At 40.3% G+C, this 26,845-nt stretch overlaps 2 protein-coding genes across 3 annotated transcripts; one reads left to right on the top strand and one right to left on the bottom strand.

Annotated features, from left to right (window-relative positions):
- The first annotated feature begins 2,101 nt into the window (after positions 1–2,101).
- Positions 2,102–11,753, top strand: slc28a1 (solute carrier family 28 member 1). Of its 2 annotated transcripts, none has more exons than XM_053426011.1 (18): positions 2,102–2,280; positions 4,586–4,665; positions 4,735–4,811; positions 5,199–5,290; positions 5,468–5,657; positions 5,749–5,890; positions 6,086–6,199; positions 6,672–6,746; positions 6,851–6,931; positions 7,064–7,144; positions 7,261–7,386; positions 9,658–9,788; positions 10,176–10,344; positions 10,480–10,662; positions 10,767–10,848; positions 10,938–11,036; positions 11,127–11,232; positions 11,333–11,753. In XM_053426011.1, the coding sequence occupies exons 1-18, from the start codon at positions 2,229–2,231 to the stop codon at positions 11,445–11,447; spliced, it is 1,995 nt and encodes a 664-aa protein (XP_053281986.1). In that variant the 5' UTR covers positions 2,102–2,228; the 3' UTR covers positions 11,448–11,753. The 2 variants fall into 2 exon arrangements, with proteins under 2 accessions (XP_053281986.1, XP_053281987.1); XM_053426012.1 differs by lacking the exon at positions 2,102–2,280 and adding an exon at positions 4,191–4,336.
- Positions 11,754–11,831: 78 nt separating this feature from the next.
- On the bottom strand, positions 11,832–25,938 carry alpk3a (alpha-kinase 3a). Its single transcript, XM_053426008.1, has 13 exons — positions 25,549–25,938; positions 24,692–24,813; positions 23,759–23,876; positions 22,356–23,634; positions 16,826–19,289; positions 15,866–16,013; positions 15,266–15,393; positions 15,132–15,167; positions 14,382–14,656; positions 14,212–14,300; positions 13,896–14,113; positions 13,763–13,811; positions 11,832–13,669 (listed from the first exon to the last, which is right to left on the bottom strand). Exons 1-13 carry the CDS (start codon positions 25,686–25,688, stop codon positions 13,330–13,332), a joined length of 5,406 nt encoding a protein of 1,801 aa, XP_053281983.1. The 5' UTR covers positions 25,689–25,938; the 3' UTR covers positions 11,832–13,329.
- Between the last annotated feature and the right edge of the window lie 907 nt (positions 25,939–26,845).

Below are 26,845 nucleotides of genomic sequence, written 5' to 3'. Positions count from 1 at the left end.
AGTTAAATCATGTGCAGCTTAACTTATATTGAAAAGAAAGAACAATTCTGCCTCTCCCATAAATGTAAAATTACTCGGTACTAGCCTAGCCTAGCCGTGGTACACAACTAAGCTGCACGATTAAGTCGTTTTTCGGAGAGAAAAGCTGCGATTTCAACATGTTCAAGCATCCAGAATTATAACCACATTAATAACGTTTGTAAGAAACCAAACCATTTGTAAATCCGTCAAGATTTCAGCGAGATAAGAGTATAAGTGTTTGAGCAGATCACTGACCCTACCTCAGGTTCCACAGATCCTTCCAGAAAGCCTGCCTGTGGCAAGATGGCCGCCAATGATGACGTTCTGGACTCCGCCGGAAGACATCTAGTCTTTATATATATCTATGGTGACAGTAGCAATAAGGGGATGGAGCCTCCGTGGCGAGACCCTGTCAGTACACACGCTCGACCAATCAGGAGTCAGTCTCAGCTGTCAATCATGACTTTTCACCCCATTTTTACATGATCAAATAATTTATTGAAATCAAATTAACTGGGGAAAGTTAGAACTTGACCCGTGCATAATAACAACAGTGTAATAAGAGAAGATTGTGTTTGACTTGTACGTTGACTTTGTAGTTTCGTCAGTCTCCCAACCATTGACAAATAGGAGGTGGGATGTATTACCTGTACTGCAGCAAGCCACCAGCGGGCAATATGTTTTAGCTTAACTTGTGAGAAGGAGTTATGTCATCCATCTTTATGTAATCTATAGTCATGCTCCACAGACACTTCCTCACAAGCTACAGGCCTCCCAAGCCTGTGGTAAATGGTAAATGGACTGTATTTATATATACACTTTTCTATTATATTCAATGGATTTTCACTTTACAGCACAAGTCTTATTCACCCATTCACACACACTCGTTCCATACAGCGCTTCAATGCACAGCGTTTTTACTGTTACATTTGTTGTAGCAAAATGGGGTTCAGTACCTTAGAATGCTGATTGGCAGAAGTGGGGATCAAACCACCGGCCTTCTGGCAAGAGGAACAATCCTCTCCCTCCTGAAACATAGGCATCTGTGGCTTATTTGCCTTATTGTCAAATGAAACATGCATAAAGCCAGAGTGCTGCAGACCACCCCTAATATTCTTTAATGTTTGTTTATCCACAGTATCTCTTTGACTTTATTTCTAAAATTACAACAAACAAAAAAAGTTATAAAAACCTCAAATTATTGGGAAAATACTTTGTAATAACAATATAGAAGTTGCACCATATGCTGATGTTGTACAGTTCTTTGTCTGCATGTTTTCCTATTCTTTTATACTTTTCCTCTCTTGTGTCAATGTTATGTTTTCATTATAATAACACGAAATAGGATGAGAATACCCTTTTAGTTTTTCTATGCATGTGTGTTTACTTGAAAAAAGCTCAGAACACACTGGCACTAGCTTCTCTTCGCTACCCTCCTGCCTTAAGTCCAAAGAAATCAAATTGATTGCGTTCAAACAACTTGGAAACTGTGATAATAGCGTAAATTGTTGTCCATTATCAAAATATGAAAAGAGTAAGATTACGTCAATGTTCTTTCGTATCCACTATGTCCTCAGCTTAATTTTAAAGGTAAAGTTTCTGGAAAAGTATCCAAAACACAGTCATGATCACCAGTTGCATGTTGATCTCCACGTGTTTGTTTTCATGCTTAGTATCCTCCAATCCATTGTGTTGGTGTTTCAGTAAGTGTTTTGCTAATTTAAGGATGTCAGGATGTAAATAAAGGAAACCAGACGTCATCTCCACTGTTTGCTCTTGTTAGTGTAATCTGGATATGTTGTGAATCACTGGGGCATTAACGACAGAGATAAGGACTTGTTTTATTGATGGCTTTTAATAATTGTCCCCGAGCTCTTCCCGGTAGAAATTGTTGACTCTTAGTCGGTACTCCTGGTGAAATAAGGTTGAGTGGAATTTGATGTAGATAAATGAGTCAATGGAAGTGGTTAAATATTTGCCAGGTAGATGATGTGAAAGGCCCCAACTCACGCGGTCATTAAGAACCGCAAATAAACCTGCCCCAGTTTCCCAGTGGTATTTACATTTTGTGAACCATTTAAGGACAACTGCCCTGCCACCTTGCACTATAAATGACTGTCTGTGAATTGAGGAGGACTGTCCTGGTGTAAAGACTGCTTGTTTGGAGTAGAAGTGCATGTTCAGCTTTTGGGTTCTCTGGGAGATCCATGACCTCAGGAGCCTCTGAGGTGGGACGCAGTACATGTTTGGGTGGGCGAGGTAGGCTTTGATATCTTGTAAGACACGATTGAGCAAGTTTAGATTCATACACCTATTCCTGTCAAGTTTATAGACTCTGTCTGTGTGTGTGTGTGTGTGTGTGTGTGTGTGTGTGTGTGTGTGTGTGTGTGTGTTTGTGTGTGTGTGTATGACTAATCAAGAAAAAATCAAGTTAAAATCAACATTTTAAGATGAAGACATGTATTAGGGATAGAGTAACTATGGTTAAGGTTAGAGCAAGTCCCCAGGAAGTCACTGTAATGTCCTATGAAGTCACTGAGAAATAACTGTGTGTGTGTGTGTGTGTGTGTGTGTGTGTGTGTGTGTGTGTGAGTGTGGGTGTATGAGCGTGTGTGTATACTCATTTTTGTCATCTCTTCAGGACCTTTTCCAGTATAAACATTGATCTCGTCAGGACCAGTAGACGTCATGGGGACCAAAACCTGGTCCTAATGAGACATAGCTTAATTTACAAGGTCCTGTTTAGGGTTAGGCGTAAGATGTGAGTTTTGGTTAGGTTAAGGTGTGGGTTAGAAATGAACTGGTCACGGATAAGGTTAGTGATAAGGAATTGGTTAGGCTGTCCTCAATAAATCGAAGTTATAATAAGAGAGTGTGTGTGTTTAATTTGGGTATTGATTTCTGCATGTTTTAAATGGTATCAAAATGTGTTCATTAAGATTATTTTAAATAAAGTTTATACACACATAGGCCCGAGGCATCTTGACATCAGATACAAAATTAAAGACTAATTAAGATTGAAGTGATGGCCACAAGGTTATTTGAGAGATGAAACTAAATACATTTGAGAAACTAAGTATTTTAAACACGTTTTTAAATACTTTTGCAAATGAATAAATAACCAATTTGTAAAAGGAATAAAAGGAACAATCTGAAGGTATTTTCAAAATGTAGGTTGAAACATTTTTTTGTATTGCATGCAATACTGTCATCCTTCAACAATTATATCTCTCAAACTATGTCGCCCATCTACATTTTCAAATGAGTCTGTTGGTCTGTTCTTTGGGAATGAGTTGATGTTGCACATAAAAAGAAAGTCTTGACTTAGCGAGCCGAGGCGTTCAATGTTTCGCTGCAAAATAAGTACCTGTGTCGTTAACATCCGTCAATGAATTTCCACGGTCTGCAAAGGCTTTCTGAACACTTAGTGAACACAAATATCCTAAAATGTGTTTATCTCCTTCCTCAAGACGGACTGATATCACATTTAGAGTTATGAACCATGGACAAACTCCATTTTCTAAGGAATCTGAGATGTTTTTCAGATCAAATCTGAACGGCAGCAGGGGGAACAAATAGCTGCAATAATATCCCATCATGAATTGTCATTATCAAAGTAATTACACTGCTATATATTTAATGGAGCAGATAGCATCGATAAGTGACATCAAGGCTTTCTGCAGCAAGTACACAATATACTTTTTCTTCGAAACTATAGTTTGAAGAAGTGACATTTTTGTCACAGAAGAACAAGTTTACTTTAAGTGATGTGTGCTGATCATTTCACATACAGGATATGTGGATATTTCTAATGATACATTTCATGTTTGAAAATGTTGTCACCGTATTTTAAATTTGTGCTATTGTGATTTTTTTTTAAGTCTTCTTCACAAGGAGAAAAGCTTTTTATGATATATGTAAATGCATGAGGCACAAGATAAACTCATTCATGATTAAACCAAGACATGATGCACTACATTGGTTTATCACATATCAGCTCTCCAGGCTCAGAGTTCAGTTCCAATTAATCGGTAAGGGAACATAAATTCACGTTTTATGATTTGTTGTTGGCTTGATATGGCAAATGATGAACGTGTTCCGCCTCACGTCCAATCAAAGTTGTTACGTGAGGCCCATTAAAAGATTTGTGATGCATTATGACACTGTCATGGACTTCCTGAGACAGATCAGAGCAGTGCGTAACATGTCTGTTAATTAATGATAAGACGTTTCATGGAGGGCAGAGTATATTTTTTTCCGCAGCGTGTTTTACACCACAGCATTTGACAGCCGGGTTAAGGAGGACTCACAATGAGTAAGCCATTAGCTCTGCTTTTCCTTGAATTAAGCTGTTTGTTTTGCACTTGTGAACTGGTATTTTTGTTCACAAGTCCTCACAAGATAAACCTCCGGGACTCTGTGGACTGATTTGAGGTTCTTTTCTATCTAAAAGAGCACACAGAGACTCAGCGTGTTACATGGTGTTGCCATTGCTTGTTGTTCAGGCTACAGTTAATGTGCTAAAAGCTGTTGCACAGAAGTGAACACTTGTTTTGTTTCCCAGCGGAAATCAACAGTGTCCGGCTGAAAAATGTGACCAATGCCAATGGAGGTGGCATGGACAACCAGGGTTTTGAAATAGAGGTACGTATCTCCTTTGCTTTATACAGAAAATGACAAGAAATGATAATAAAAAATGTCCTTATCTCTCAGGAGGACATCATTGCTGATGCTGACAGCTTCAAACAGCAGAATAAAAAGAACAAAAAGGGACTGGGGTCATACCTAAGGTGTGTCAGTTTATATCATTACAACACAAGGAGCAGAATGTCTATGTATTACAGCAGACGTACAGTATTCTGCCTCTGCAATTTTAATCTTGTTTAAACGCAATGTAAATAAAAGAGCATGTGCACAATCAACATAAATACAATAGATCTATGCATCTGTTTTCTCTGCTAATGTGTGTGAGAGTCATTTCCTTGTGTGTTGTGATTTTGTTGCATTGAAAACAAAAAAGTTACAATCTTGGGGCAAGTGTTTTTTACTTCCTAATGAATCTGTGAAATTATATGAAAAAGACCAGATTCATGCACTCGAGAGAGGGATACATAAAACAGAAGAATATTTGTTTGGTTCAGAATCGGACCTAACTTCTATTTTGCTCTGTACTTCAGCCAAGTTTCAAAGCCGATCAACGCTACGGAGGATTACATCAAGTCTCACTCAACAACCTTGAAATACATTGTGCTGGGAATACTTGGGGCAGGTATTTGAAAAATCTCATAATTTGGGATGTATTTTACAGTCTGTAGTAGTTTATTCAGGGATGTGTCCAGCTCATGATGTGGTTTTATGATATGAATTCAGAAGATATGAATAATCATGTTAGAAATGATCATGCGAATACAGTCATATTTGATCCAACACTTTTTCTATTCTTTAGGTTATGTGGCCTACTTCATCGCAGCCTGTGTGTTGGACTTCCAGAGAGCTCTTGCTCTTGTCATCCTGACCAGTTTGGGTGTTTTTGTTCAGACATATGAACTTGTGAAGGAGTACAAGGGAGAAAGCATCGCTCAGTGTTTCAAACCTGCAGTCAGATGCTTCAAATCCAACCTGAGATGGATAAAATGGTTAGTGGATGGCATGTTTTTGTCCTGTGCTCCCAGCGGGAATCTGTTAATGAGTGAATATGTGGTATTTTGTTTGCTTTGTGTTTTGCAGGATTTTCATTTTAGCAGTGGTGGCCCTGCTCGTGTTATGGCTGGTCTTAGACACGAGACATCGTCCGGAGCAGCTGATATCGTTCGCGGGCGTGTGCATGTTTGTCTTCCTTATATTCCTCTTGTCAGTGCACAGGACGGCGGTGAGTCAACCAAGCAATTACTTTTCTGTTTCAAACCACACAAGTTATCTGTGCTCTGTTTTGCTAATACTTTGGATGTAACGTTGACCTTTTGCCTCTATCATCTTAAGGTTTAGCCCAAGTGCTTCCTTGAAATAACACTATAGCCCCTTATGGAGCGACCCCCATATGCTGATTGTCAAACTGTCTTCTCAGGTGACATGGAGGCCTGTGTTCTGGGGTCTCGGGATGCAGTTCTGCATTGGCATTTTTGTTATAAGGACACAGCCTGGACTCGTAGCTTTCGAATGGCTTGGGAATCAAGTGAAGGTACCACACTTGAATGGTCTATTTTGGTGAAGTAGATAATTAACAGTGTTTGTAAGAGGGTGTGTGAAAAGGTGCATTCTGTTCCTATCACCAAACATCGCACTAGCAAGTATGATCCGGAAACTCTTGATTTGCTCAGCAGACTTTACTCACATGACACAGCGGGTTCTTATCTTCAACTCACAAAATTCTTTATCTGTCATACATGCTTATACTTATCTTGAAAGCTACTTTATTGGGTCTATTCTTGGGTCATCCATGAGGTTGACACAGCAGAATTTGTGCCCAGGCATGATGTCTGGTAATCACTTTTTAATCTGTGGTTCAGCCCCAGTCTCGACTAAGTATGGTAAACTATAATTAAGCAAAGTAATTGCGTCAATAATAGCATGTCATAAGATAAATGAGGTACTGAATGAATGATTATTTTGGATAATATAACCCATGTTTCTGCGTTGTCTCATAATTACAGATATTTCTGGAATACACCAAAGCAGGGTCATCATTTGTCTTCGGGGATCTGATCAACGGCATTTTTGCCTTTCAAGTAAGAGGATGAGATAATAAGCTTATGATATATTTATGAGATGATTAATATTACAAAATATTCAAATGCAATGTGATAACTTTAGTTTGGGGTTTCATCCTCAGGCTTTGCCCATCGTTGTGTTCTTCAGCAGCATCATGTCGATCCTATACTTTTTGGGGATAATGCAGTGGCTCATATTGAAGGTAGAGCAAAGTTAAAACATATACAGCACATCAAAAACACTAGACATGTTGCTGTAGGTCTACATGGGTGTGTATTGCTTACTCCTGCAGAGTTACACTGTGACTAAGAGCCATGTGTCTCCCTCCCTGCAGATCTCATGGGTCATGCAGATAACAATGGGAACCTCTCCCACAGAGACCTTGAGTGTTGCAGGCAACATATTTGTTGGCCAGGTCAGAGTTTTTACAGCACAATGTTCTCTGACTGCACGTTTCAATGTTTTATAACAAAATAATCAATGTAATACAATGTTTCCTTTTACACCTTTTTTTGTTTCTGTGTGTGTTAGACTGAAGCACCACTGTTGATCCGCCCCTATTTGAAGGACATGACCAAATCTGAGATCCATGCTGTCATGACTGGTGGATTTGCCACAATAGCGGGCAGTGTCATGGGGACGTTCATCTTATTTGGGGTGAGATTAAACAGTTTTGATACGAGCACATCATAATAATAATAATAATAATAATAATAATAATAATAATAATAATACTCACCATCATAAGATCAATAATGATAAATATTATTATTATTTATTTCAAATTTCATATTAAAAGAAGCATGAGAATATTTATTTATTTATAAAGATGAAAAACATAAAGAGAAAAGACCTAAGATATAAATTAAATTAATATTTGTATTGTGAGTGTAAAGCTAAGTCAACAAAAGTAAAGTTGTATGTTCCTGAATCTATAAGAGGGCTTCTCGTTTGCACGTGTGGCAGAATTCTTCTTTTAAAACATTGTAACGGAGAATCCTCCAGAGTCTGGGGCTGCATATCCAGCATCTCTGTCAGCAAAGGAACTGTCAATGGGACATTGTCAGCACAGCTCAGGGTTTTGTTAAGATAATAAACTGTGAGGTCGATGATGTAGTGATGTAGCGAGGAGTTGAACTGATTTGAGAACAGCGAGAAGCGCCTTGAAGTTAATTATAATGGTCAGAGTTGGTGAGGAGATTTTAGTCAGAGCGTGATACTCCACTTTACTGGGCTTCAGTATTTGAACCTGTTTTAAATGAAGGATGTGAACAGTGCAGAGCAGCACAGTAATGAGTAAACCAAGCCATAAAGGTTTTTTCACAGTTGTCCCATAAGGAAATTATGTGAGCTCGGTGATGCTCTTCGAATGGTCAAAAGTCACTTTGGTTTTCCTCATAATTCCATATGCTGTCAAAGATTAGTACCAGAGTTGAGTTTTTACAGAAAGTGCATTATATGGAACAGACTTTTACTCTGTTGTCTGTTTCGTATGTTCTCAACCCTGCAGTGCAGGATGTTTCTCTTCCCCCCTCGGGCAGGATGAGTAATTATACAAATACTGATGAATAAAGAGACATTACTCCAAGGCAACGATCCAATATTCAGGTTGATTATCAAGGAAACATCCGGTCCCTTCTCTGCTTTCAGCACTGTAAAACATGATAGCCTCATAAAAGTAAGCCAACGATTTCCTCTCTTTGACACCAAATTTCATGAAAAGTTTCAGATATTAAACTAAAGTTAAAAAGATTAAAAAAACTGAAAGTTATCCATTTCCTTGACTAATTGTGATTTTGGTCCAGGTCGTCAACTTTCATTTAACTAATGTCTATTTGTAATAAGTTGAATGCTGTAAGTTGTACTGTATGTTAAGTTTTCATTTTGTGACATAGATGCTCTATAGTATAGTTATTACCGTAGTAGTTGTTGCTGTTGGAAGAGCTGTAATTTGGCACTATGAGTAAAAAGGGTCACTTATATGTTAGTTAGACCTTAGAATGTCATTAAGTTATTCATTCTGTTCTTGTTAAGTAATAGATACAAGATAAAGATTAATTCTACCTGCACTTCTTGTTGCTGAGAACACCCATCATATGAAATATATATGTTACATCAGTGTGAATATAACTAATGTTGCGAACTTGTCATAATTAGCCAAGATAAGAAGTCATTGTAAGTACAAACTGTATAAAAACTCCAGTCTATTAACTTAAAATGGTATAAGTATGAATTTAAGTTAAGTTAACTAATAATAAATTGGAATTGTGTGTTTGTTTGAAAAGATAAATCAAGTTTAAACAGAACATTATATTGAGCCTAACAACTTAACTTTCTGATTTAAAAACAAAGCTTTTCTTCAAGTTGAGTTAACTCACATTTTTTAGGCAGCAGCAACTTGCATCTTTACCAGCTTGAAATCAGTTACAGTGACTGCTGTCCATTGAGGGAAAGTTACTGAGTTTGCTTTTATTAATCCTCCCTCCAAATGAAAGTTTTCATTTTACTTTTGGGCATCCGACACTTTTCTCAGATGAACCAGGACTGAACCTTCGTGGACTCCAAAGGAAATATTAGTTTTCTCCAAACAGAACTCCCCACAGAAAACAAAACAACCTGTTCGGAAAGTCTGATAGCTGAATTTAATCAGCATTTCTTTCTTGCTCTTCTGGCATGAAGAATGCAGAACAGGCTCTGCATAAAACCGGTTTGAAGGTCACTGGAGAGAAGCCAGGAAACACTGTGTTTTAGAGTTTTAGCACTAAAACCAAGTAAAATTGTAACTTAGATATTTTCATATTCAATGAGGGTTTTGTGTGGTTTGCTGTTTTGCAGTTCTATTATTTCAACACTAAATCTATATGTTAGTCAACGAAGTTACTACACCATAGCTTCCTGCTCTAAATGATGTTTCACTGTATTTTGCAGATTGATGCGTCAGCCCTGATCTCAGCCTCTGTGATGGCTGCTCCTTGTGCCTTGGCCCTCGCCAAACTGTCTTATCCAGAGACAGAGGAGAGTCCCTTTAAGGATGAGAAGAACATCAAGGTGGCTTGTGGGTGTGTATATGTGTTTCTTTTTTTCTTCTCAATCCTTTCATTAATCACTACCACCAAGGAGGTTATGTTTTCACTGGCGTTTCACAGGATTACGCAAAAAGTACTGAGGATCTGGATCTGGGGTCGGATTGAGTTTTTTTTAATTTTCATTATGAGATGAAGATATAGATAATTAAGTGTGAATCTTGATGAAAACAAGCAGACACGTTCAGGGGTTGGTATTGATGAGTGAGCGCCATTTGGTGTGGATGCAAATTAAAATCTGAATCTAGTGGATATGAATGTGACTTCGTAAGAGTTTGGGGGATTTTTTTCAGCCAATGCATATTTATAATGCTTGTTCTGTTTTGGGTGTTGAATTACTTTTCTTTTTTTAACCCCTCCTAGAGATGAGAAGAACATCCTGGAGGCTGCAAGCAATGGAGCTTCTGCTTCAATAGGTCTCGTTGCCAACATCGCAGCAAACTTGATCGCCTTTCTTGCCATCCTTGAATTCATAAATAAAGCTTTGGGTTGGTTTGGAGGCATGGTGGGAAACCCGGACATCACATTTCAGGTATGAGTTAGCAAAACTATGATACCTACCTCAACTTGAACTTCACCATCTAATTCGTCATTCTGACATATATTTATTTAAAGCGGATGTATGTAAGTCTAACATCCAAATGACCTTTTGTGTTTCTGTATACAGTTGATTTGCTCTTATGTGTTCATGCCTGTGGCCTTCATGATGGGTGTCCCGTACGAAGACAGTTTCATCGTGGCCAGACTTATTGGCACAAAGCTCTTCATCAATGAATTTGTGGCTTATGAGAAATTGTCTGAACTGAAGAACAACAGAATCAATGGACTTGAGGAACTTGAGTTGATATCTGTAAGTAAATGACAGTGTAGGTTTGCTTTGCAATAATAAACAAGTTCAAATATATAAAAGTGTAAAGCTTTGCACAAAGGTTTTCTTTCTTTTTCCTCTTTCAGGTCCGATCAGAAATAATCACCACTTACGCTCTTTGTGGGTTTGCCAACTTTAGCTCTCTTGGAATTGTGATTGGTGGCCTCAGTAAGTATCTTATCATCCCATTACATATGTGTTCACCCTGGTTCAGTGTCAGTGATGCTTTTTGACGCACTGTTTTCTTTCACAAAAAGGCTCCATATGCCCATCAAGAAGAAGCGATATCTCGTCTATTGTTTTCAGAGCTATGATCACCGGGACCTGTGTGTCTCTTGTCAATGCTTGCATTGCAGGTAAGAGCTTTCCAAAGATTTCAGTCTTGAGTATTTGTTTTTACTGCATCTAAGGAGCATCGTGCAATGAAGTTTAACTCTATCTCTCAGGGATCCTCTTTGTTCCCCCGACTGACTGTGTGCAACTGTTCCAAGAGTCAGCTTTCAATGCCACGGATGGAATGATTCAGAGCTGCTGTGACGACCTCTTTGAAAGGTACTCGTCTCCACTTGTTTGTAATTGGAACACAATTCTGACACAGTGGATGGATAGATTTTTTAATTTGTATTCACATCTTGAATTATTTCTTTTACAGCACTGTAAACAATGGGACCATCTCATTTGAAGGCTTCTGGAGCACGGTGGCAAACGCTACTGTGTTTTTCTCGAAATGTTGCCAGTGCTGCGGTTCTCCTAATGTTTGTCTGTAAGGGAGAAAAATACACACCAGTGGTTTTTGTTTATTTTACTGTAGTTCATTAAATATCTGTGTTTATATATTGTCTGACAATTCCTGTAAAAATGTAAAGGCTGTATGCACATCTGTCATGTATTATAGTGAAAAGAATTCAGACATTTGGCTTTTATTTAGAGCCAGGGATTAAAAAGGACACACCCTCAGTAAAAATACCTCAGTTTGATGAATGTAAATGTTTCAAATAAAGTTAAGTGACTTATTAATTTCATAATGTTATTGAAAATTAAATTGTGTGATATATAATAAAAGTGTGAATCGTGTTGTATTCATTTATTTATTTATAGAAAAACATCAGCTGACATGGTCTTCCATACCAAAGACAGCACACATTGTAAACACACATTTATTCAGTCACTCATTCATGCTCTCCCTCACACACTTGCTGCTTTGCTTCACATTACTTTAGATATGTCGTCCTCCGACTTTATGTACACGTTAACACAATAAGACAATGTGCTCGCATGACACCACAGCATAACGTCATCAGTTGACTAATTTTATCAGATTCCATTTCAAATATTTCTCCTAAAATTGTGTTTCCTTTCATTCATAAGGAGTCATGCAATTACATGAAAACAGCAGAACTTTAAGGGCGGACCTCTGGACTCTACTGTTGATCATCAACTAAGAATCAATGGAAGACATTCCTCTAGATTTCTCGTCAAAGGGAAGAGGTGACATCTCTTGTAAACTGCGTCTTTTGCAATTTAACTGTGGATCTCTGTGCAAATTTATGAGATTGTTTTTATTTCCATTCAAAATGCTGGTAATTGTTGACCACACACTACTCAAGCAAAACCCACCGGTCTGTTGTTCAGCGAAAGGGTGATTATTGTGATTTCATGTGGCGAGCCTTAGCAAGTGATCAGTGAGGCAGCAGACAGAGTCTACTCTCTCAGTAACCTTATCGCACAGTCCATAGTACAGTTTCCAATTGCTGTGTGGACCTCTGTGTGAAGACTTACCAACTGCCGGAAACACACTCACATGTTTGCATGTAAATCATCATAATAATTAGCACGCCATAGTTAAAGAGTTCAATGGTAAGCCCCTTATGCTACTTTGACATTCTCCAGCATATACTGAATACTATATATTGTGTAAAAGGGCAGATTAGAGATACAGACAAACTATATAATAATTACTAGTACTCAAAAACTACTAAAATTGAAAAAAATGCCACAAAACAAAGTGCACACAAGCATCTTAGACCCCAAAGTGTAATTCCACAGCATAAGCTCAACTTTGCCTTGTGAAGAAATGCTGCATGTAGTTCAGTTCTACTTGTAAGCATAAATAACATCTCCAAAATAACTGTATACCCGACACATGTACATGTAGTGTTTCATACGGATATGCGGACATTACCTCAATAACTGCTATGGTTGTGGTCGTGTATATTTTATACTCCACAGTCTTTTCAATAAACACTAAAAAAGACGAGCGACTTGCAGATATGATACAATATATATCTGAAGCCGATTGTTATGTTTGTCCATTAACAGAGCTGATAAGACTCTGAAGCAGGTGTTTCAATGTGATGTTTTTCCTTCTCTTACAGTAAAAAACTTGCTGTGCTGGCACCTTTTGAACCAAAAGGTCAAAAGACCTTGTGCTTATATCACTCCACATATTCTCATAAACCTTTAAACTATATTGAAGGATATAAGTTAACTGAGTAGCTGAGAGAGCTGATGTTTCATAGTCGTGATGTAAGAGTTGTTTCTGACAACTCTTACTCTTCATGTCCGTGCTGGCTTTTGTAGTTTGAAAGAAACAGATTATAGGTAACCATTAAAAGCAGTTCAACATTGCCTGAACAAAATAGCGTATTCCTATTGCATTTCAGGAGCATCAGCAGTTTCTGCAGGTTTTGTTTTGGTGTCTGATTTATTGTCCTCTGTCTCCGTAACCTTTCTGGTCACTTTGGGGCTGGAGGTGGCCTTTCTCGACATCTGAGGGCTTTGTCCTTTACGCTGCAGCTGCGGGCTGCCTGAGCCTAACTTGCGGTTGAGGAGGGGACTCCGGGACCCCTTTATCTTGGTGGACTGCTGCAGACTATCCATAGGCTTCAGGGAGCGAAGGCAGAGAAGTCCACAATAGTAGTTGCACTGGTGCTGTGTCAGGAACTGGTCGAACACTTCGGGAGAGCCGCACTCTGTCAACCCCTGGTATCTGAAATACAGAGGACAACTTAATTATAGCAACTTTATTATAATTTGAATGTATTGAATAGAAATCAATGATATCCTTTAACTGGATACAAACCCTTTTGACTTGGTCACAACTCTAACGTTTGTTAGCTTTGTTTCGACACCTGCAAATAAACATGAGAGATTAAGAGATTATTAATATTTTCATTCCCACTTACTTGGGTTATCACCTTACACACATGGCTCACCTTCCAGTCGAGTGACGAGCAGATTGCCGTGTGTCCACTCGTGGATCCAGTGCTGGAAGGAGCTGCATTTCTGCTCCATCTCAGAAACGGTTTGTGTGATCAGCTGGCCTTTAGGATCCATCATGCAATACTTTTGAAAGACTCCATCAAGGTTGGTCTCCACTGTGGCGTAAGGCACAGAGTTTGCAGGCCGGTACATGAGATACTGAGGGATCACTCTGCAGGCAACAAAAAGTAAACAGTGGGTTGATCTCTAAAAGTGTTGCACAACGCATATGAATAATCAGAGTAAGTGTGTAATTATTGTGGTACTCACTCTAGTGAAAAGCCAAAGTTCTCATTCACTCTCGCCTCTGCCGTAAAGATTTTACAGTATTCTCGTATCATGTTTTGGACTTTGCATTCCTGGCAACACAAGGAATTGATTCAATCAGACTCATGAAGTGCAATTTACATTATACAGTAGACTATAAATCCACCACTCACTTGCTTAGTGATCTCTAGGTTCCTCTCAGCCAGGTTGCTCTCTTGTTTAGTCCCGTACGCGATGGGGTTTTTAATTTTGATAATACAGTTGCTTCCGGAGTCAAAGACGGGATCGAGGCCGTAGATGACCCTCACTTTACTGGCTTTCCGAGCGCAGCCCTCCCCGAGGTGCACCGCTTCGGTCATGATGCGGCCAAAGTACTTATCGCCCCAACTCCCGCAGTCCACCAGGCCTTTGGTGAACAGCAGTGGCGTCATCTCGATCTCCTCTCCCACTTACAAAACACACATAGACTTAACAATGAGCAGTGATTCACCGAAAAATGTGGAACTCTATTCACATGAAGTCACTGTGACCTATGACCACAACAATCTAGTTCATCAGTTCATCTTTGAGTCCAAGTGAATGTTTGCACCAAAGTTGAAGAGCTGATCTTGAGATATCACATTCAAGAAAAATAAACATATTTTAATTAATCATTGACTCCAAGTGAATGTTTGTGCTAAATGGGAAAGGATTCCCTGATGGCGTTCTGGAGAGATTGCGTTCCCAAGGCAAAAAAAAGTCATTTGTGAAAATCGAATCAAGTCATCCCTGAGTCCAAGTGAAAGTTTTTACAGATTTTTACAAAATTCCCTGAAGCCCCTCTTAAGATATCAAGTTTACAAGATGGAATGGATGAACAGACATACAGACAACCACAAAGCATAATGAAAACATTAAAATGTCCCTGTTGATATATTCCTTACCTTCCAAATCATCTTTTAGCAGAATATCTGAGAGAACTGTAAAAGAGAAAACCAATAAAAGACTCATAAATACATATATGACAGTGTTAGGCCAGATTTCACACTTGACTCTCTTCAGGAACACTGTATCGTACCGTCTACGCTGAGCAGGAAGTCGGTGGTGTCAGTCCCGTATTCATTATTGATAGTGCAGCCGTATACCCCACAGTCTTGGTTGGATGCCAGCACAATAGCCAGCGCCACTTGGCTTTCATCGCCTCCGCTTTGGATTTAAAAAAAAGGGGGAAAACACACATTAAAATTTGCACATATGGATTTGCAGATCCAACAACAGCCCACAAGGTGTCAGTGAGAGACAAAGACACGAGCGCAGACAGCTCGGTGCTGACACAGCAGCCACTCGTCCCTATATAGACTTTTAATGCCCCCTAGAGATGAGAAAAATACTGTGTCGGGTTACAGTGTCTGTGTCTAGCCAGAGATCCACCGCCCTGTCACATGAGCTGGACCTCTTTGCAGTTAGAATATGAGAATGACAGAGGACCACACAGTGCACCCTGAGGTCTAAATAAATCCTGCTCATCCTCCAGGATATATTGTCTGACGTTATGATGGCTGTAAGTCCTCAGAACAACAGCAGCGAGAAAGGTTATGAAGTTAATGACAAATCAAGCTTTGTGTCATTCTGCTGGTGATTAATGTGACGGGTGTTTGGCCCAAGAAGGGGATTTTACCTTCTCTTCACCTCCAGTATCACTTCCTCCTCTCTGAACCACTTGATGACGGAGTCAGTGAGTACGTTGAAGAACTGGCACCACAGCTTCAGATGTCCAGAGGCGTCTGGGAAGGGCTCACCCCTGATCTTTCGAATCACCTGTGGAGCTGACGGTGCAAGGGCCCCATGGTAAATATAGAGAAGTGGGAGTGGAGACTCTCTAATGTTTCCACTTCCTCGAGTGCCAGGGTAGAGATGATCATACTCACAATAAAGAATTATTATTTTTGTTTTTGTTATTATTAATATTATTAATTTATTTGTATAGGGGTTACATGGAACCACGACTTTTTGTTATGTTTTTTGTGAATAAAGTTAAACATGTTGCCGTAGACATGTTGTTGAACAGCCAATCCCTTGTGATTCAAATGAGAATTAAAGTATTCATCAGTGTACATGTCATGTATATTTTGGGTTTATATTAATTAGTTACCTCTGCCAAGATGGTTACGTTCTCATCCGTGTCTATTTGTTTGTTGGTTAGTTTGTTTGTTTGTGAGCAACACTAGACAAATGTGGAATGGGTCAGGGAAGAACCGATTCAACTTTGGTGTCGACCCACATTTTTACCTCCTTTCTTTGTGTGATTGTGTGTTTTTCAAAATCAATTCACAGTTTTCCCTGGTAATAATTCATTGATTTAGTTTAAACTATCTAAGAGTGTGTGATATTTGGTGCAAGTAGATTGACTATAAGGGGACTGTTGGGCCTTGGAAGAGGTATGAGCACCAGTAAGTATGAGTTATATAAGTTATTGTATAAATAAGATATTACAGTACATTGTTCAATAAGGTTGCTTCATCTCGGATTGGAAAACTTCCACTTCCCACTTATTTACTCAATATATCCTCACAAATTAAAAAACCTTCATCTTATTTATCAAAACAATATGATGAATGATAATAATGATTTGTTTTACCTTTCAATGGGTCTAGCTTCTTTTCAGCTGGTTTTTCCTCTTTCTTTGGGACTGGTTCCTCCTTGGGAGTCTCGTCCATGACCTTTGGTACCTCCAGCGTGGCCTTCCTGCGGTTCAGCAGCGGAGAGCGCCTCTCCATTGGGGGGGTATTCTGTCCTTTTGGAGCTTGTAATAACGCCGCCCTGCGAGCCTGGCTGGGTGACATGTAGGGGGTCTCCTTCTTGCCTTGAGTGTCCAGCGCACCAAGCACCGCTCCTTCTCCATCCTCTTTAGGCTTTAGGATGAAGATTTTGCGGCGAGCGCCGGAGGCCAGCTCCTCAGGCGTGGCAGAGCGTATAAGGGACAGGCTGTCTCTTCGTTTCATCCGGGGACTATTTTCACAGGAGAGGGACGTAGTCGGCGTGGAGCCTCCACTGAGATCTTCGTCTGCCCTGTCATTCTGACGATCCCCCATAGTGATGACAGGGACAGTCATCCCTGTCTCACTGTCTGAGTCCTGAACAGCTTTGGACATGAATTTGCGCAGACTGCCTGGACTCAGTGATGGATGGGCAGGAGGTTTGGAGCTGAGTCTGTCTACAGAAGGTCTGCTTCTCTGCACTTCCTCAGACACTGAATTCTCTATTTTGGGCTCTTTAAGAGGTTTCATCTTAGAAATTTCAGGAAGAGTATTGTCTTCTGTTGTCCTTTTGGACGATGGCACATTGTCGCCAGCCTTTGGTGTTAGAGCTTCACATAGCAAAGTGTTCTCCTTTATAATCTTCTCTACCACTTCTTCAGCCTGTTTTCTATTCAGACTTTTTTCAGGCTTTGTCCCCAAGTCATTGACTCCATTGTGCTTCGTTCCCCTTTGCGTGGCATCTGAAGTTTCGGTTTCTGTCCACTCACTGTGTGTGGGCAGGCTGAGGCCTGGATCCCCTTCATGACAAGTGACAGAGATCGGTGGCACCACAAACAAAGGCACGGTTGGAGTTTCGAAAGGCTCCAGTGCATGGGAAACATTGGCATTTACAAATGCATGATCCTCCTTGTCATCAGTGCATGACACATTTATAACAGGAATTATTACATTCTCCATCTGAGGGAGCTGTTCACTGCTTTGCTTGTGCGGATGCCCCTGCTCTAATATCTTAGTCTCTTCCTGTAATTGTGCAACTTCCTTTACTTTCTCTGTCGGTGAATTATTACACTGCATACTTTTCTGCGTGGGCGGCGGGCCTGGAGAATCAGTCACGCTCAATTCTTGGATTATCATTTCTGACATATGAGTTGCATCATGGTTTTGCAACATTGCCAGATCTGATTCTGGCTTATTCAATTCCAGGACAGTGCTATCTTTGAGCTCAGGCTCCATTATCTCAATTTTTGGGATTATGAAATGTTTATGTTGGTTTACATCTGGCACAGTTGGTTGAATATCTTTGGCGTCTTCAATAGTAGATATTTGGATGGTTGGAATATTGACTGAGGGCCAACCCAGCTGTCTCTCGCTACCTTCTTGAGGTGTAATTTCTCTGTGCTCCTCCAAAACCTCAGCTTCACTTCCCTCAGTTTCTGCTATTAAAAATGTTTTTGATTCATCCAGCTCTTCTACTTTCTTCTGCATCTCTTCAAACTGAGAACGCTCACCTCTCGCTTCAGTGTTCTCGCCTTCTAAAATCACCTGCTCTTGTGTGTTCACGTTGTTTCGCAATTTGCCCTCTAAACTGTTCTCTAAAGCACAATTCAACGCCTCTTTCCAGTCACTTCTGTCTTCACTGCTCCTAAAACCTGCGCTTGAACTCTGCGCTGCACTGACATTGTGGCCTTGTTCACTCTCCTCTCCTGCAGAAGGAGAGCATTGTTGCTGCAATTTTAGGTCAACCTCACTCAAACCCTCTTGGGCTGCGACAGCCGGAAATCCTACAATCATTTCCTGAATGTCTGAGGTACATTCTGTCTCTTCTTTTAAACAATCTTCCTCTGCAGCGCACGAGGCTACCGCAGGCAGAGGTGAAAGCGCCTGATCTGGTGTCCTGTACTCACACGGCTCTACTCTCTCTTCCACTGAATTTGGTGTTAATTCAGTAACCTCGGATCTCTTTATATCTGAGCATGGAAATTTCACTTCAGCTTTCTCTTCCTCACACAACTTGCTGGAGGAGGAAGGGCCTCCCTCTGTGACCTCGCCCATTGAATCGCTGTTCAGCTGCTCCTCTTGGGTTGCTGGTCCAAGGCTGTGGCTGACTGTCACCGAGATAACACTGTTAGGGGGAATCCAGCTATCTTCAAACCCAGCAATAAGGGATGCAGGGGGATGTTCTTCTTCATGTGGGGCTGTGGTCTGCTTTTGAGGGGCAGATTTATCTTCTCTGGGTGAAGATTCATCTCTTGAAGTCTGTTGATTTGGCTGAGGTGAATCTATGTGACATCCTGGTCCTCGCAGGTTGATATCTGAGACTTCCTGAGAATCTTTGTGCTCAATCTGAGGGAAAGTAAAAAAAAAAAAAATACATTAGAGCTTTAAAACAAACACAAACACATTTTCTGGTTTTATTTCTTATGCACGCAAAAAAAGTTTTTACCATTGTAATTGGTAACTGGCAAATAGGCTGTTCACCAAAAAAGACACAGCATCTTATTGTTGTTGTTGTCATTGTTGTTGTTGTGCTATTACTTATGTTTCGTTTATCCTTTCCTTTTGTCATCACTTTTGAAATAATTTTGACTGGTGATTTTAAATGTTACCGTATTTCTTTTGTTTGTTCTCTCTGATGTTTTTGTTCTTGTGTTTTTAATTGTGTTCTTTGAGAAGCACTTTGTAACGGCTGTTTTGAAAGTTGCAAGTTGCTAGTGTAACAAAGTGATGTTATTATTATTATTATTATTATTATTATTATTATTATTATTATTACAAATTCTGCTACAACTGAGCATTACATCCTTGGTAGACAGTAAGTCTGTAAACAAAGTTGATCAGTTATCGGTCAATAGGTTAAGGCCTCCAAAGATATGCGGAACAAGTGCAGTCACTCAATATATTCCTGTGTTTTACAACCTGTCAGCTTATTCCAGGAACCTATTAACCTCCTGTTGCGTGCGAGGTAGCTGAAACCAAATGTTAACTCATGAAAGGGTTCAATAACATGTTCAGCAATTTGGTTTTATATATAGTCAACATTTTCTAAATTAATCCAAACTGAATACCCACATAGTACCAACTTTGGTAAACCTTAATATTAGGGAACACATATTTACCATTGACTAGTTGCTTATCGGCATGCATATAAGTAGCATATTAGCTCTTCATTGTGCTATATAATGACTAATAAAAAGCCAAAATGCTACGAATATGCATGCTAATAAGCAACTAGTTAATGGTCAATATGTGTTCCCTAATATAAACTGTTACTCTAACTTTTATGCCACAAACAAACTGCAGTCACGTTTTTGCCTTTGCCTCTGCACTTTGTGCCTCATGTGGAAACACGGACAGGGGAATTCCCACGAGTGTGTGCTGTTGACACAGAGCACTTACTGGGTAGTCCCGGCACTAAGTGTATGCTCCACATAAAAATTAAAATGAAATGACTTGACTTTAAAGTGAAAGTCGTTATTTAAATGTTCCTGAAAGAAACATATAAAATTCGAGTATGACTGAAGAGAAGATTTACATCGAAAACGTTCAGGTATACATAGAAGTGTTGTTCCCCTTTCTGCTCCCGCTTCTGCCGTTCTCACCACTGAAATTCACACGGAGGAGTAATGAAGCCACGTGCTGACTCGTGACAACATGTTAAGCCAGCATTGACTACTGAGAAAAACAAGAAGTTGTGGCTTTCAGTGGAAAGGAACTAGTGTCACATTTAATCTTAAATTGAAGTGCCATTCTTAACTACACTTCCATGTGTAAAGAGATGTCCTGTCGTGAGATAAACCGTGTTTCAGATAAAGGTCTGACTTCCTCCAAATTTGTCATTCATTAAGTATCACATAGACAAAATAGGTGTATTTGTAGTTCCATATGAAGGGTAATTGCTCTGCAGGTGGATTGTGCCTAAACATAATGACCTCACTTCCCTTTTCCAGCGACACACAACTTAGTGTCAATTCACAAGGTACACCTCACTGAAGAAAGCAATTCATGTACTCAGATCAAACTTTTTAATTATTTATGGATCTGGTGAAATTCATCAGGAACATTAAGAGAACTGATGTATAAGAACTTAATTTAGATTAAATGCAAGGGGATTGTTAAGCCCTGCCGGAGTTATGAGCTTTCCACCGAGCGACATTCTAGTTTATGTGTGTAACTTAAACTGTCTGTGTACGACCACATGTGCAAATGCCTATATACGATTTGGTCATCAATCCAATGAATTTCAGTTCAACATGCAGGACCATTGCTTCAGATGAAGATATTTAGTTATTTTCTCCATATAAAACCAGTTTAGTTTTATTATTTCAACGATAAATCCCTAATGACCACCATCATCTTTTCTTACTGTATGGCTGTATCGTGCAGAGCTCATTTATCACAGTTTCATAATCCTAATACTCCACATGTGACAGACAAGAAAAAACTTGTCTAGCTGGACCTCTACATCCCAAGAGGTGCTGCCTTCCTCCCCTCATCTTTTAACAAGGAGGGGGGGGGGGGTATTTTAAGATATAGGGAACATTGAGGAATGTGTCGAATGTGACAGGGCCCTCCTTTCCTGCCGAGACCTGCCACGGGGACCCGCTCCACTGCCGCTTAACCCAGAACCCACTGCCCCTCTGTCATGCACAGCTCTGTTTGTAACAAGAGCCCCTTCTGACGTTCAGGTTTCATCATGATCTCTGACGCACTAGTGTCCAAGTCAGCGCAGCCAACATCCGAGATATTTCCCCTACCGATCCGACACTGTGCAATGTAGACACACAACAACTCCCACCCCTGCTCCTCTTAGTTCCCTGTGTCTCTCAGTTCCCCACACTTTCCTGTAGAGTGATATTAATTCTGCAAAATGGTAAATTATCTGTTTTTAAATGGCTTTTCTTTTTGCTATTCACACACATGAACACTGTGACGGTATGTGCGCCATTTTCTCTATCATATACCACGCATATACTGCCGGTACAATCGTCAGGGGCAATTTGGGATTCAGTGTCTTGCCCAAGGACACTTCGGCATGTGAAAAGGGGGAGACGGGGATCAAACTTCTGGTAAGTGGATGACCCACACCACTTCTTATACTACAGCCTCACACATCCAGGCTGACCCTGTCCACCAGTATCTGATTACTGACTTTCTGCTGAATGTATCAAACTGGATGAGATCTGTTTGATTGCCCCAGACTCCCCAAGAATATAGCATCTACTATTAAATCGTCATCTGCTTTCCAGTCTCCCATACTAACAACCTGCAGATGCTCAAACCCTAATCTGCCATCTGTCAGTGACATAGCTCAGGCTTTGGCGCTGAAGTGGCTCATCTTGTCACACAACTGCAGCATATAAATAACTCTCCAAATAGCAGCCAGCTGACCTGCTGGACTGTTGAACGTACCTCGTTGAGGACTTGAGGCTCGGACAATGACATGTCTTCACTTGGCCTGCTGCTCCCGGTCGCCTCTGACAGGTCCACGGCCTCCGCTGGCTCAACAGCGACCTTGACACTCTGACCTGGGGACTCTTCTGTGGGCTCAGGTTGCGGTTTATGATCTGGTGGCTGGTCCGTGTGCAGAAAGCTGTCTTCACTCTTGTGTTCATGCGATAGTTGAACCATATCCACACCCTCTGAAGGCTCCTGTGGATGATCGGTTTCTATGGGAAAAACATCCTCTCTGGAAGGTTTGTGTACGTCTGGATACGGTTCCTGGTGCAGCCTAAATGACGGCGGCATTTCCGGTTGAAGAGGCTGAAGTGAGTCGTGGTCAAACTCGTTCTCCTGGTTCTCAGTGTGATCATGAGAGTCTTTCTTATTCTTACCAAAGAAGAAGTCTTTGACGGTGTGGAGCATCGAGGAGAGGGAGGCCTGCATGTTGTGATGGTCATGACCCTTATGAGCCTTGTTGTGATGCTTACTGTGGCCTGTTGTGTGCAACATCTCTGACGACCGTTTTCTTTCATTCTCTCTTTCTGCAGCCAAGCCCTCTTCTTTTCTTTTCTCATACTCTTCCTCCAGAGCTTTCTCTTGTTCTTCCCGTTCCTTTTGCATCCTCTCTTTCTCTTTGCCCTCATTCACATTCATCTCTTTAGGTTTCTCCCCACAAGAAGAGTTCTGTTTCTCCTCCGCAGCCTGAGACTGGAGCGCCTCTGCCAAAAACTGGGCCAATCCGATTCCTCCATCGTAACAGTTTTCACCTCCGTTCCCCATCATATGGCTTCTGCTGCTGTTACTGCTACTGTTGCTGCTAACGCCAACATCTACACCATTTGAGATCTTTATTTTCTTTTCAGCCAGGGCGTCTTCCTTCTCCAGGCCGCTATCTACGGATGTGACAGGTTCCCTGTCATTTTCTTCCACGGTTACACCATTAGGTTCTGCAACAGCTCCAATTTTTCCCCCGGAACCAGGCTCATCCTGTGTCGGTGGTGGTGGCGGGATGTGCCGCTTCCTTGGAGGACGCTCTGGGCTTTTTGTTTTGTTTTCTTTATCATTCTTTTTGGAATGATCTTCAAAACCTTTCTTCTTATTCTCTGCTTTCTGCTTCAGCTTGGCAAAGAAACGCTGGTGGATCAAAAACTCGCTCATGGTGCCAACCTCCAGAACTCCCGAGCAGGAGACAATGCCTTTACTGTTGCTGGCTGACACTTGATAGATGGCTGCATCGTCCAATGTGCAGCTGAACAGAAATGCTCATTAATGAGACATTAACCTTAATTGTAGGTATGTTATAGGTACAACTGCTACATTTCTACTGCATTGGTGTGATAGATCGATTATGGTCAGAATTTTGTCTTACATACTTGTAAATATGAAGGGTGTGATTTTTTCCATTCCGTAGAATTTCATATTTTGGGAGTCCACAGTAACGGTCCATCTCCATATCATCTTTATACCACTTCAGTTCTGGAGCTGGGTGACCTATAGACATGGATACATTTTGAGGAACTCATTGAAACATTCACCTTTTATTGACCAATTCATTACATTATTCATACCGCACCAAAGTGCTGCTTATATTTATACCTCTGTCGAGGAGATTATACTTTCATCTGTAGGTTGGTTTGTTTGTTTGCTTGTTTATGACCAGAATTGCACAGCAACAACTCAACCAATTTCCATGAAATGCTGTGGAGGGTTGGGGCATGACCCAAAAAACAGCCCATAAAATTCTGGTGTGGATTCATTTAAAACTACAACATTTCCATTGATTTTTCAGAGGATAATTCATAAATCATGAGGGGGAAAATACAAGAATGTATAGTGGACCGATGTTTTTATGAGAATGATGAAATGTGGTGCAGATCCAAACAAAATCTGGATCCAGTTCATTTAAATGTAGATCCTGTTGGGCCTTGGCAGACATATGTACTTTACCAAGTGCCATTCTAGCTGAAAACGTGACAGCCTTTGCTAAATATTGTCTGGAAAACTTATATATAAAAGACAGTAGAGGCTTTTGCATCCCTGTTGCATCATGTTTTGGATGTGTGAATCATGGAAAAGCTGCTGCTGCTGCCGGAAGGAACCGCCCATTCAATCAGCCTGCAGCATAACACACAGCATCTTGAAAAACCGCTTCAATGTCATATTATCTTTTGTTCATGAGGAGTTAATCTTGTGTTGTCATGCTACTTTTCTTTAATTTAGTCACTTCCTGTCTCTTCACAAAATCTGAAAAACTCTATTACTCCACAAACGTCAAGCAGAGGCATAGAAAAACACCCGAGACCCACCTGACACCACACAGGTGAACTTCACGTTGCAGTTTTCCGACACTGCCTTGGTTTTCAAGGTGGTGTCAAAGGACGGCTGTATGTCCTCGGTCAGCTGAGCCATGACGCTGCACAACGTGCTCCTGGAAGGAAGCACTCAAGGGTTAAAGGGTCAATCCCTTCACTTTCAGACACCGGACAGTTTTACACTTCAGTAACACGTAGGGACATCTTCAACTCTGTCTGTGCAGCACATTCAAATAACTCAGGGAAGGATGTTAATCAAAATTTCTAGTAGTGAATAAAGTGTGAAAGGAGTGACAGACGGGTGACATGTCAGGCAAAACAGAGTCGTAAATCCAACAACAAAACCGTTTCCGTTCATTATCACTAAAACCGAGCGCAACACCGGACAAACTGGTCACATTACATTAAAGTCAAAGGCGTGATTGGGTTTCATTCTTGGGAGTAAACCAGTTGTTGTGGTTAAGATGTTAGTGGGGGGGTATGTTTTTAAGAGTATGGATTACCTCGTTGGCCTGTAGTGAGAATACCTTGAATAGCTATTCGGAGAGGAGGCAAATAGAGGGACATCAATGATTGCTGCCCTCCTCTTTGACAAAAGGAATGTCACATTAATTATCATTTGTGATACATGTGATTTTTTCGAACCCACAATGTGATGCACTCAACATGGTCAAGAAAACATAAATGGTTTGACTCATTTAGTTTACTTTACATTACTTTACTTGATCTGTCTGAACGAGATGCCTGTTCTCAACAACCATATGATTAAAACTTGATTTTTTTTAAATACAAATCTGCTTCACAAGCTACACATGCTCTTAATACACATGGGTCATATAAGATTCTTCTACCTGTTTTCAGGCCTAACACTGGAGAGGTAACTACTGCGACCTTCTGAACGGCCATTGGAACCGTTGCCCTCCTCATCACTGAAGCTGCTTGTCCTCCCACTGCCAGAATAAGTCCGAGTCATTGGCCTTCTGGAAGTCATTGTCCACTGCGATGGTTCACAAATAAAAAAAGCGTAAAATCCGTGACAAAATAATCAGCCACAGTATAAAACTTCTCTGCCTTCAAATCCCCAAGAATTCAAGGCTCAAACTTCAGGGTTGTATCCATGTAAAAACCCCTGGAGGAAAAACAGAACAAGAAGAAACGCTTCAGTTGAAGTTGATAAAAGACTTTGTGAGACACACAAAGAGATATCTGTGACACACACAGCTCAGACTCAATGCTTGTCCTTTCTGACCAAGCAAAGTACTTGGAGCAGGTTATAAATAGATCAGCTATCAGGTTGTGGCATGGCTGTTTAGTGGTCAAACACAAACACAAAACATGCTACTTACTTGTACGGGTTAAAACTATGATTCATTGTTTCTCTGTCACCTTAAATCTGGGTAAAATCGTCCAACTCACCATTGAGATGTTGTCAGTGTGGATTTGGAGGCAGAGTCTGTGAAGAAACTCTCTGTAACTGCCTATCATAGACATGCATGTGTTGCCAGAAGGCTCCTATTTATAGCAGGCCTACAAATAGGTGCAGGAGCACATCAGACTTTTTTCAGAACTAGACTTAGAAAAGAAGTCTGAAATATAAATTGAGTTTAGAAAAATAAAATCAGGGAGACAATATTCCTGAAGAAAAAACATCACTTCTTCAGGATGTCTTTCTGTAAAATCACTGCTGTGTTTGGATCCATCTCATGAAGTTGGACAATGGCCATCCCATCTTGGTGAACGAGGAAAGTAAATGAATGTGGACTTGCACAACAAGTCTCTAGAACATGATTCATAACATAGCTGGTGACGGCCAATGGTCGATCTCCTGTGTTTTGCTCAAGTGCTCTTACCTAATTCGACACACGATCAAAACACAGTGACACACTCAGTGTTCACATTTCACATCAATAACTCAAAAGCAGGCTCATCAGATATAATCTATACGTTGATTTAAAGGTGCTATTTTTTTTAGATTGGTCTAATTATTTCGTACGCGTTTAGACAGTTCTTGAATGGTGTCAGGCCATTTTGGTTATTATTTAGTGAGTTTCATGGATTAATAATTTTTTATTTTATTAACATAATATTTAAACTTAATTTGATTTAATTCAAATTAAAAAAAATCTATTTATTATATTGTATTGTCTA

This window comes from Pleuronectes platessa, chromosome 7 (genome assembly GCF_947347685.1).
Source record: "Pleuronectes platessa chromosome 7, fPlePla1.1, whole genome shotgun sequence".
NCBI classification, from domain to species: Eukaryota; Metazoa; Chordata; class Actinopteri; order Pleuronectiformes; family Pleuronectidae; genus Pleuronectes; species Pleuronectes platessa.
The sequence above is the reverse complement of the archived record's forward strand: the minus strand, read 5'-3'. Positions and strand labels throughout refer to the sequence as shown.